General features: G+C 44.8%; 1 protein-coding gene across 1 annotated transcript in view; it reads left to right on the forward strand.

The window, feature by feature from the left end:
* The window catches only part of SMTN (smoothelin), a 336,207-nt gene that overhangs the window by 316,228 nt on the left and 7,025 nt on the right, over positions 1–12,954 (forward strand). The window contains exon 22 of the mRNA XM_033956006.1: positions 2,122–2,190. Within this exon, the coding sequence (XP_033811897.1) occupies positions 2,122–2,190 (69 nt within the window). The remainder of the gene's footprint in view (positions 1–2,121; positions 2,191–12,954) is intronic.

The raw sequence follows: 12,954 nt of genomic DNA on the forward strand, positions 1-12,954 counted from the left end.
AATAAATGGACTTGACACGTGTTTCGGTCTCTAGGCCTGCATCAGGAGCCTAAAAACAAAAAAAATCATAAGACTTCTTTGTGCCTTTTGTCTCCCTCTGCTGTGTTTTTGTTTGTACTTCACCTTCGGTGGATTTGTCTTTAGTTTTGTGCACATAAGAACACGAAAATGCATTTTATTTTTAGAAGAGTGTTCTAGATGTTCATTTGGCATGAATCCCAATTTGACAAAAGCCAGGATATGACTTTCTAAAACTTAAGGAGGTTCAAATGACAGAGGGAGCTTGGTGTGGTTGTGTTGTGGGTGGGACCAGGGCGGGCTCAAAATATAGACACCCATTCCCCATGTATGATTGTTTTAAGTCCAAAACGATGGACTTTGGTATTTAGACCTGTTTCTCGATTCATCTAGGTTTCAGAAAAGTGTTCCAACATAGCTGCATTCCACTGGCAGGATTAGGAGAGGGGGTCATTTCATTTGCCTCCCCAGTGGTGGTTGTCTTGCTCTCCACCTCCCCCCAAAAAGGAAACAGGCAAGGGATACCTAGGCTCTGGGAGAGCTTTGGGAAAGTTGGAAATCTGATTTTAAATTGGCTAAGATAGACGATTATGTTAAGCCATTTCATGACATAAGTATTCCTGTGTGTCTGTTTTGACTTGTTCGTAATTTGATGTCCATTTCACCAAGCATTTCTGAACAGACTCTAGGTCACCAGATCCTGTACTCAGGTGGTGGATACATGGAACGCGCTACCAGAAGAAGTGATAAGCAGGAGCACGCTACAGGGCTTCAAAGAAGGTTTGGATAGGTACCTAGAGGACAAAGGGATTGAGGGGTACAGATAGGAATAGAGGTAGGTTATAAGGATAGGATTAGAGGATTAGAGGTAAGTTACAAAATTAGTCTGGGACCACTGTTCAGGCGATAGGCCTGATGGGCCGCCGCGTGAGCGGACCGCTGGGCAAGATGGACCTCTGGTCTGTCCCAGCGGAGGCACCTTCTTATGTTCTTATGTTCAAAACACTAATAGAACTTGAAACGTCTCCATTCTGATTTGGACGTTTTTAACTTTCCTGGATTCTACAAAGTTGGGGACTCATTACAAAACGACTCTCTTTAGTATATTGCAGAGGTAGAGAGGCTTTCTGAGGCCACTGAGCAATTGTGTGGCTTTCTAGAAGGACTGTCACGTTACGAGGTCTCCCTTGTGCCAGCAGCCCAGCTGTTTCCAAGTAGACTCCTCTTGGTTAATGACGCTGTTGGAGCTTCCAACTTTGTCTCTTTTTCTCTCTTCTGCATGGGTTGGATTGAGATATCGTGTTCTGCTCGCACATGGTGAATGGAGAGAAACATACCCCGTCCCCCCCTTTCACATGATGCTTGAATTGACTGGACATGAACAGGAAAACCTGCCTCATGTTCTAGACTCCAGATGCCTTGGTCCCTTCTCTGGCCCGCCTTGGAGCTTTTAGTACTGCCAACGGTTGTGCCGGGCCACAGTTACGAGCAGGGCCAAGGTACCGAGGGAACTGGACAAGTGCTGCCCTGACCCATCTATATATTCATGGAAATATATAAGGAGAAATGGGCCAAGTGTTGCCACCCATCTATATATTGATACAGATATATAGATCATTAGATTTACTCTGGAATCTGATGCCAGACCATTTTTTTATTTTTATTTTATTTATTTTGGTTTGTTGTGTTTTGAGGTTTTTTTGTGCTTTTTCTATATTTTTAAATCTGGCTTTACTGCACTTCACAGAACCTCTGTTTCCCTCTATTCTGGTTTTCCTCACTGAGAAATCACAGTCCCTCACCGGTCACTCCATGCGCATCTCTGCATTCTCCTGGTACTGCTTGTTAATGTCTGATCGTTTCACTCCAGTTGCATCGGCAAGGCGTTCGCCCCCCTCCACCCTCTGCACTCGTAGACTCAAGCACATTGCACCAGTTTACAAAGCATGTGTATGTTGATCATGTGATGCCACCAGGCGAATGTCAATTTGGTTTTATATATTTCTCTTGTTTTTCTCTCTCTCTCCCCAACTGGGCTGTGTGTATTTGTTCTCTCTTTTCCCCCCTCTTTTCCTCCTCCCCCCCCGACCCCTCTACCCATAGGAAGCACGCAGATTGTCCGCAGTTGCTGGACGTGGAAGACATGGTCCGGATGAGGGAACCGGATTGGAAGTGTGTTTACACGTACGTTCAGGAATTCTATCGCTGCCTGGTTCAGAAGGGGCTGGTAAAAACCAAAAAGTCATAGAGCTTTTTGCACGCGCACAACTTCACGGTGAGAACCCTCCTCTTGATCACATGGCCAGGGAAACCCGCAGGTTGTGCCTTCTCGCTCGTTCGCGCGTGGATGGCCTGCTGCTGTTCCTGGGAAGGGTGTCGGGGGGGGGGGGGTGGAGGGGGGATCAGTGCCTCTGTCAGCACTTTCAGCTGAGCATTAATCATGACCATTCTAAATGAAAGTAAAGGTTCAAGACAGGCCTTAGAGTTCATGGACGAAAGGCTGCTGACAGGGTTATATAGTTGTTAATCTTCGCAAAAAAGTCGATACCGACAAGTATACAGCACATCATGGAAATCCCAGTAGATGTGAAACCCTTACAATTTTTCTTAAATTTAGCAGATTAGGGGAAAAATAGACCTCAAGTGCCAGATATAGAAAACCTTGTCTGGTCTTCACAAATGTGAGCTATCATTGAACCATTAATAGAAAACCCCCTTTTTTGCATAAATACTGCTAATATTTCGTTAGCTACAAAAACATTAAATCACTTAGCTTTTATAGCTGCATTGCAAATGCATGTCGTTACAAAACATTTTTGGATCGGGCCTTCGCATTCCAAGCAGGATTAATGAATTCATGTTTGAATCTTCTCGTTTCTCCATTTCTTACTATCAGTTTCAAAAATATCTTAAAACCCACTTATTTAAACAATATAATATACATTACTGATTTTCATATTATCATGTAGTTATAATGTACTTTTAATCTTTATCTATACTTATTTTAGTTTTTGACGTTCCCCAAAAGCTACTGGGAACTTTTGGGCATAATTTCTCTTTTGAGGTGAGACGGGGATACTCTGTTGAGAGAGTAAATATTTTCATGGCCCCGGCTGTTCACCCACCAAAGCTTAAATAATTTAATGTTTTTTTGTAGCTAATGAAGTATTAGCAGTATTAATGCAAAAAAAGGGGGTTTTCTATTAATGGTCCAATGCAGTGGCGTACCAAGGGGGGAGGTGCACAGCCGGCCGGGTCCAGAACCTCCTGGGACCTGCACTTCAGCGTGGCTGCCGGTCCACCCCCGTGGCCAGGCAAGGTCGACCAATGGCTGAGAACGCTGTCCGGTGGCGTCACGAAGGGGCCGAGATAGAGCCAGATCGGGAGGGTGTTTGCCGCTCCCGCCGGCTTCTTAGCCTTTTTTGAACCGTAGCAGTGGTGTACCAAGGGCGGGGGGGGGGGGTGTCCAAAAAAATGATGAGCCGGTGGGGATGAGGTGTAAAAAAAATGATGGGCCCCGGGTGTCACATACCCTAAGTACGCCACTGGTCCAATGATAGCTCACGTTCGTGCTGACCAGACAAGATTTTCTATATCTGGCACCTCTTGGCACTTGAGTCCGTTTTTCCCCTAATCTGCTAAATTTAAGAAAAATTGTCAGGGTTATATAGTTCACATGCAGGAGATTAGAACAGACAGTAGCGTAGTGAGGGTGAGAGGCGCCCATGGCGGTGGGGCCCCTCCCCACCCTCTTCTCTGCCCACCCACCCCCATACGCTCCTTCTCCGTCGCTTCCTAGGTGGGGTCCAGGAAGTAACGTTGGAGGAAGAGCCGACGGCACGAGTAGCAGGTTCGCGTGCGGTAGTGGGAGGGTGGGGAAGGAGCGAGGGGGCCGAAAGGAAGACGGGTGCTGGTGCCCCCCCCAAAGACGGTGCCCAGGTGGAACCCCACCCCCACCCCCCCAATACCACGCCACTTGATGCATTAGATGAAGTGGAGGCTTCCATGAAAAGTACCGAGACCTCAGCATTTGGCGTGTGCAGCCCAACTGTGGCACGGCTGTGGATGTTAGGTTTGTATTTTTAGCTCCAGCTCTGTTACTGCTCATCCCTAAGCCTATAATCTCTGTACACTCCTCCCTGTATTTGCGGTGGTTAGGGGCGGAACATGACCGTGAATTTGGAAAAACCGCAAATAATTTTTTATGTTGTTCGCGTTTTAGTTTTTTTTTTTTTTTTGTAACAGCCATCCTTTAATATATCAAAATCACGAATAATAGCAGCATTTGTGAAAGCTGGGAAGCGCCAAATTTTTTATCGGTACAGTACTTTACTCAAAATGTAATTTGGGGGGAGGAGTCAGCATGCGAAAAATCGCAAATAAATGAAACCACAAGTGCCGAAACCGGAGGGAGAAGTGTAATTAAGACAGATGGAAATCCATACCCTTATGAAAGCTGGGGGAGGGGGGGTGGTACGGTCTTTAGCCTGTGCGTCGCAGGGGATCAAAGTCATGAGAGAGTCCCCTTGGATCGGTAGGTCTCGCTGACTCCCTTACTCCCCCATGTCCCCAATTATTCTGGTTTCCGGGATATTCATAGTGAATATGCAGAGGGGCGGATTTACATAATCGAGCTGGTGAATCGTTGTTCAGTCCTTGTGGATATCCAGATCAGTTGAGCGGCTAGGGCAGGGGTGGGCAAGCCCTTGGCACACGTGTCATGGTGTGTGTGGGTCCATGGACTTCTTCATTTGAAAGGAGTGCTGTCAACTACACCAAGTTTCAAAATTCGTGGAGCCAGCTGTGGCAAGCTCAGGGCTCATAGTATTGTACATCACGCAGCCTTGCGCTCTGGGTTGGCATTCGGTTCGTCGTGGCATTCTGCTTTTCTGCTGCTGTATTTTTGGTTAGAACATAAAGTCCTTATTTTTTTGTCATCTGGGAAAGGGAAATTCTGGGGAATGTTTTTTGTAAGAATGTGTAGAGGTTGCTTTCACTGAATATTATCTGAATATTTTGTACAGTTTTACAGTGTTCAAAGCTCATGAATCAAAATATTAATGTCTTAGTCTCAAAGAAACATTCTTTCTGAGACTTGTTCTTCTTTCTGAGACTTGTTCAGTCCCAAAGCCCAGTGTGATCTTTGCTTCCTCAATAAGACCAAGCACATCTCCCCTGTTGCTTAATGCCGCCCTCTAGTGGCAGAGCGCTCTGCTTCATGAACTCCCCTCCCAGGAGGGTCCCTCTCTCTTGCAGCGTTTCTTTCTCTCCTCCTCTCCTCTTCTGTCTCCCAGTACGGCTCCCCTGTTTCTCCCCACAGCTCTCATTACTACCTCCCCTTCCTCCGCTCCCCCTCCTTCCCCCCAGCAATCTCCCTCGCTGCCACCCTTCTCCTCTTTGCTCTCCTCATTACCTCTTGCCCAGATTCTAGTTTATTTCTGGTTGCCTTTGGACTCTCAGAAAGCAGTAGGTTTGACACAGAGCGCATCGAACGTGCTCAGCTGAGCTGGGAAACAAATTGTTCCCATATTTTCATTAAATGCCCTCTCTTTGCCTGCTACTTACCCTGTCATGCCTGTATTCTTAATACAAACCTGGTGCTTGTAATCAACATTCCTGCCAAGAAAAGTGATATTTACACCCCCGAGAACAAATGCTCTTGTCTGCATCCGATAATAAATTTGTGTCGGCGCTCGGGCGGACAGAGCGGAGGCCGCCTGCTCACGTCCAGTGTGTAAAAGAGACGCAAATTGTTTCTTTTGAGAGCAGAATGACCTGACTCTATAAACCACGGAAAGTGTGAGTCAGGCAGCCCATCCACTTGTGTGATGTTTTTATCATATCTGACAGCTGGAATTCCAGTGGTCTCATCTCTTTAAGGACGGAGTATCAAATGAAGCCCGGGGAAAGATAAACATTGGCTTTAAAAGGCCACAAGTGTGCGAGCTTAGTATATCAAAAGACTCCTGTCTCGGCAAGCTTGAGCAAAGCCAGGTCTCGCCCTGTTGCGGGAGGAATGATAAGTGGGGAGTCTCTCTAGATGGGCCTTGCTTTTGCTGCTGTCTCTATGTTCCTACTGAACCACGCACACACTCAAAAAAAGGTTTTAACGGCAGGAAAGAGGGTTATTAATGCAGGGATATAAATCAAAATAAATAAATATCTGGTTTTTACAGTGGCTGTTATGCTAACCACTGTTGCCACATCCTCGGACAGTGAGTTCCAGAGCGTAACTATTTTTGGAGTGAAAAAATGTTTCCTCCTATTTAAAGGTATTTCTGCTACATCTTAACCCTATATATCATGCCTGTCTGTCCAAATTAGATTGTAAGGTCTTCTGAGCAGGGACCTTCTATTTAATGTCAATATGTAATACGCTGTGTACGCCTTTCAGAGCTCTGTAAGTGATAAGTAGTAATCGAATCCTTTTTCCACAACAAAGGCAGCGAGCTGGAGAGTTTTGTCACATCTGTGCAGCTGGCCCCAGTGGGGTGAGATAATTGTGTGTATTTCACACCGTTGTTTTCAAGGGAACGAAAGAATAATATTTGTCTCTGCAACTGGAGAATCGAAACGGACGGAGCACTGAACTAGGTGAGTGGCTGTCTTACCTCCAGACTTCAGTGCCACCACAGTTTAAAAACACTCTTTATATATTGCGATGTGTCGGTGGACGTATTAAACACAGAGGCTTATTATACTGTCTTTTATCATTGTCTAAACTAAACTAAACCTTAAGTTTGTATACCGCATCCTCTCCATAAAGATAGAGCTCGGCACAGTTTACAGGTAAATTCAATAAATGAGGGAAGGACATAATAAGAAATTAGAGGTTATGAAGAGGATAGCTAGCTTTACATTTTCAATAGATAGCTTTACGTTTTGGAGAAAAGCCAGGTTTTCAGATGCTTTCGGAATAATTGGAATGAGCCTAGGTTCCGCATCGGGGCAGGGAGGTTATTCCAAAGCTCAGTGAACTTGAAGAAGAGGGATTTCCCTAATTTACCTGCATACATGACGCCTTTTAATGAGAAAGAGAAAGAGATAAAATAAAGGAAAGAGTGAAAAAAGAGAGAGGAATAGAGAGAGAAAAAAAAGAGAGTGAGGGAGAGAAAAAAGAGAGGAAGAGAGAGAAAAAAAGGAGAGAGAAAAAAGAGAGGAAGAGAGAGAAAAAAAGGAGAGAGAAAAAAGAGAGGAAGAGAGAGAGAAAAAAAGGAGAGAGAGAGGAAAAAAGAGAGGAAGAGAGAGAAAAAAAGAGAGAGAGGAAGAGAAACTAAACTAAACCTTAAGTTTGTATACCGCATCCTCTCCATAAAGATAGAGCTCGGCACAGTTTACAGGTAAATTCAATAAATGAGGGAAGGACATAATAAGAAATTCGAGGTTATGAAGAGGATAGCTAGCTTTACATTTTCAATAGATAGCTTTACGTTTTGGAGAAAAGCCAGGTTTTCAGATGCTTTCGGAATAATTGGAATGAGCCCAGGTTCCGCAGCAGGGCAGGGAGGTTATTCCAAAGCTCAGTGAACTTGAAGAAGAGGGATTTCCCTAATTTACCTGCATACATGACGCCTTTTAATGAGAAAGAGAAAGAGATAAAATAAAGGAAAGAGTGAAAAAAGAGAGAGGAATAGAGAGAGAAAAAAAAGAGAGGGAGAGAGAGAAAAAAGAGAGGAAGAGAGAGAAAAAAAGGAGAGAGAAAAAAGAGAGGAAGAGAGAGAAAAAAGGAGAGAGAAAAAAGAGAGGAAGAGAGAGAGAAAAAAAAGGAGAGAGAGAGGAAAAAAGAGAGGAAGAGAGAGAAAAAAAGAGAGAGAGGAAGAGAAACTAAACTAAACCTTAAGTTTGTATACCGCATCCTCTCCATAAAGATAGAGCTCGGCACAGTTTACAGGTAAATTCAATAAATGAGGGAAGGACATAATAAGAAATTCGAGGTTATGAAGAGGATAGATAGCTTTACATTTTAAATAGATAGTCTACAGAAAAGCCTTGAAAATCCTAAAAGCTATACACTTCTCCCTCCGTATTCACAGTTTCAGCATTCGCGGTTTTGACGATTCGCGGTTTCTAGCTTGCTGGCTCCTCCCCCCCAATTACATCAGCTTGCATAGAGAAATCGCTGGATCCAAGCGTTTACAGAGAAAATCGCTGATTCCCGGCACTTTCTTCACCGTGTTTTGCCTCTCCTTCAGGAACAGGCCAGATCTCCCGCCATGTTCTTCGCGGTTTCACCATATTCACGATGGTTTTTAATAGAAAACCGTGAATAACATATGAAAAAGGAATTTGCAGTTTTTCTGTATTCGCGGTTCTGTTAATCCCCTATCACAGCGAATATGGAAGGAGAATATACTTTATTTTATTTATTGTAAACTGTTCTCCCAGGGGAGCTCAGAACGGTTTACATGAATTTATTCAGGTACTCAAGCATTTTCCCTTGTCTGTTCTGGTGGGCTCTGGGACAATGGGGGGGGGGGTTAAGTGACTTGTCCAAGGTCACAAGGAACAGCATGGGTTTGAACCCATAACCTCAAGGTGCTGAGGCTGTAGCTTTAACCACTACGTCACATTCTCCCCATTCTCTTCTTGGTTGGGCTGAGAATTTTTCAGCAGCCCCTTATATTGTGATGTCATAATGCCTCATTCCACCAATGCCTAAGAGCCAACCTCATCCGTGATGTCACAATGGCTTCCCCATACTTGTGCCCATTGACTAGATGCATTTGCCTTTTTGAAATGAAAAGTGTGGAATGACCTGTAAGTTTCAAGGCTCAGAACAGTTTACATGAATTTATTTAGGTACTCGAGCATTTTTCCTTGTCTGTCCCAGTGGCTCACAATCTATCTAATGTACCTGGGACAATGGGGGGGGGGGGGTGATTAAGTGACTTGCCCAGAGTCACAAGGAGCAACCTGGATTTGAACCCAGAACCTCAGGGTGCTGAGGCTGTAGCTTTAACCACTGCGTCACACTCTCCCCTTTACTCATAAGTGGAGTGCCGCAGGGCTCGGTCCTGGGTCCACTCCTTTTCAACATATTCATAGGGGATCTGACTCAAGGGCTTCAAGGTAAAATAACACTATTCGCCGATGACGCCAAATGATGTAATATAGTAAGTGAATGCAGTTTACAGAATTATATGGCGCAGGACCTGCTTACATTGGAAAGTTGGTCCTCAACCTGGCAGCTAGGCTTCAATGCTAAGAAATGTAAGGTCATGCACCTCGGAAGCGGAAATCCATGCAGGACGTACTTCTTGAACGGGGAAACTTTAACTAGGACTTCAGCAGAACGAGATTTAGGAGTAATCATCAGTGCAGACATGAAAACTGCCAATCAAGTGGAGAAGGCTTCATCTAAGGCAAGGCAGATATTGGGTTGTATCAATAGAAGTTTCGTCAGCCGAAAGCCTGAAGTCATGATGCCGTTGTACAGGGCCATGGTGAGACCTCATCTGGAGTACTGTGTGCAATTCTGGAGGCCACATTACAGTAAAGATGTGCGCAGAATTGAATCGGTTCAGCGGACGGCCACCAGGATGATCTCGGGGCTCAAGGGACTCTCGTACGAAGAGAGACTGAACAAATTGCAGCTCTACACTCTCGAGGAACGTAGGGAGAGGGGAGACATGATCGAAACATTTAAGTACCTCACGGGACGTGTCGAAGTGGAAGATGATATTTTTTTCTCAAGGGACCCTCGGCCACAAGAGGGCACCCGCTCAAACTCAGGGGCGGAAAATTTCATGGCGACACCAGAAAGTATTTCTTCACAGAGAGAGTGGTTGATCATTGGAACAAGCTTCCAGTGCAGGTGATCGAGGCAGACAGCGTGCCAGACTTTAAGAATAAATGGGATACCCATGTGGGATCCCTACGAGGGTCAAGATAAGAAAATTGGGTCATTAGGGCATAGACAGGGGGTGGGTAAGCAGAGTGGGCAGACTTGATGGGCTGTAGCCCTTTTCTGCCGTCATCTTCTATGTTTCTAAGTCTTGCTTGCCTTACTGCAAAGGGTAACAAGGCATTGCCAACCTACTGGTATAACTACAGTAAAACACAATAAAGCAAGCTAGCACAATTTTAAACATTTATTTAAAAAAAAAGTTTTGGAAGTGTAAATAGTCATCATTTTGATGTAGAGAAAATGGGAACAAATTCCAAAATTTCACCAGCAGAAATAAAAATGTATTTCTTTGCCACAAGTTCCTTTTATTTCATCTCTACAATCTGTTCTTTGCTCTTTCTGAATAATATATCCCAGCCCGCAACAACTCAGCTAGTAATACACACATACCAACACGGTGTAGAAGGGGGAAGCCCAGTTGCCTTGAATCAACGGATCTGGGAAACGGATCTGGGATTTGGGATGTCCAAAGCAACATTCGTATGGATAAACTATTCAATTGTAGCTCCAAGTAGCCCTTGGTGACCTGGATCGATATAGATTTGCCCATCCAGACTTCAGTAGTTGGTGCACGGAATGAGAGTTGGGTTTGACACACGAAGACCGCTGTCGGATAGGGAAGTGCGTTGGGCTGCCCCAAGTTAAAGCTTATCTCTATATTCTCAGCACATGAAGTGAAGAAGTAATGTACACTTTCCCCTCCCCATTCACGGTTCCTGCACTCGCGGTTTCATATAATCGCAATTTTTTTCTGGGGAGGGGGAAAATTTAAAAAACAGTCGTTTTTCCTCCCTGCCGCCTTCCCGGCCTTACCTGGTGGTCTAGAGGGCTTTCAGGGCAGGAGCGATCTTCCTACGCTCCTGCCCCGTGCAGATCGCCATGAGGAAATGGCTGCTGTGAGTTCCCGTAGTCTCTCAAGACTACGTCGGGAACTCCCTACAGCCATTTCCTCATGGCAATCTGCACGGGTCAGGAGCTTAGGAAGATCGCTCCTGCCCCGAAAACCCTCTAGACCACCAGGTAAGGCCGGGAAGGAGGTGGGGGTGGGTCAGAGCCGAATAATCGCGGTTTTTCGGCATTCGCGATCCGGCTCTGCCCGTATCCCCCGCGAATGATGAGGGAGAAGTGTATTTATGTATGAAACATAATCTAAGGATGTGCACTGTAATTTGTGTTTGTACTCACGGGCCCAGATTCAATAAAAGATAGCAATTCAATCGCTGTTGGCCAATTCCTGGCCGATTTTAAAACTGCGATTGATTCACTATCTTGTTTGCGTGCAAATGATTTGCACGCAAACTCCCCGACTCAATCGCTCAATGAGCAATTGAGTCTGGGAGAGCCCTGACAGTAGTGACGGGAGAAGCAGCCTCCTGTCACTGCTGTCAGGGCTCCTGTCAACTGCCCGCAACTTATGGCAGGAGGGATGGCCACTCCCTCCTGCCACCCGATGCTCCGTAAACCGCGCCGCTTAAAGAAATGGCAGGAGGGATGCCCAGTCCCAGCGAGTTTGTGGGCGGTCAGGAGCAGAGTTGGCCAGTTAAGGCCTGATTCTATAAATGGTGTTATAATTGAGGTCACCTATGACCCCTAACTCAAATCTGCCCCTAACCTAAGTTAAATTAAATCAATTAGCTTAAATGGCGTGGTAATTGACTCTGCCACTGAAGTTGATTGAATGATTTAACAAATTAAAATTTAAAAGCTAGGCGTGGAATTCCGTGCGATGCCTAAGTTCTGAAACACCTTATAATGCTTAATGAAACCTGCCTGAAAAGTAAGGCGGAGAATAGGCGTGGCTGATTTAGGTGTCTGAGTTAGGTGCCGGTAAATTAGGCCCGGTATAACCTGGCCTAATATACTGGGGTCTATCTCTAGGATGCCTAGCGATGCCTAACATGCCTGGATGCCGCTAGGTGGAATTCTATAAACTGCACCTAGCGGTTGATTGACAACCACGCCAAGCGGCATCTTTCATAGAATCTGGCCCTTAGTGGCGATTTTTTAAATCCACTAACCAGCTGAGAAACCACAAAAAAAAACTTAAGATGGCTAAAAGGCCGTCCTAACTTTATGCAGAGTTAACCAGGCAGCGGTGTAATATCTGCCAGTGCCTGGTTAACTTCCAGGTTAGAGGTCATACAGGTCTAAGCAGTTAACAACATTAAGTTGTTAAAATATTGGAAAACCAACGCCATAAAATCCAGGACAGACCCTACCCCACACACTCCAAAAAAACCCAAACAAACAGATACACAATGCCACGGTAAACATCTCGCTCAAGTCCCTGAAATTCCATTCAATAAATATGGTCATTTTGTGGAATTTGTTCTCCACGGGCCTTCTGACAAAAAAAATGTTTTTAATAGTCTTAAAGCGTTGGCTTCTAAATGTAGAAAATTTGGGCTTGGTGTTAAGCAGAAAGAAGCTTTGGCTCTGGTTGACATCCATTTGGTTCACTTTACTGATGGAATAACTAATCTATTGTCTTGTAATGATCTGAGCGGACGTGATGAAGGTGTCCATGGAAGGATCATTGCGAGTTAAAGAAAGAAAACTCTCCGCAGTGGTCTCCAACTCAAACCCTTTGCAGGGCCACATTTTGGATTTGTAGGTACTTGGAGGGCCTCAAAATAGGACCTGGCTGGGTTGGAGAGCAGAGGGGAGAACAGGACAATCAAGCCATTGTGACATCACTGATGAGGCTGGCTCTTATTGGTGGAATGAGGCATTATGACATCACAATCTCGGCTCTGCTTCCCAAAGACAAACAGGATGTCATGGTTACAGTTTTGCCAGTGGTTTCCAACTCAAACCCTTTGCAGGGCCACATTTTGGATTTGTAGGTACTCGGAGGGCCTCAGAAAAAAATAGTTAATGTCTTATTAAAGAAATGACAATTTTGCATGAGGTAAAACTCTTTATAGTGTATAAATCTTTCCTTTTGGTTAAGTCTTAATAATAATATTGTCATTTATAGCTAAAGAGACATATGATCAAGAAATTCTTTTATTTTACTTTTGTGATTA

Source organism: Geotrypetes seraphini, chromosome 8 (assembly GCF_902459505.1).
Source record: "Geotrypetes seraphini chromosome 8, aGeoSer1.1, whole genome shotgun sequence".
Classification (NCBI taxonomy): domain Eukaryota; kingdom Metazoa; phylum Chordata; class Amphibia; order Gymnophiona; family Dermophiidae; genus Geotrypetes; species Geotrypetes seraphini.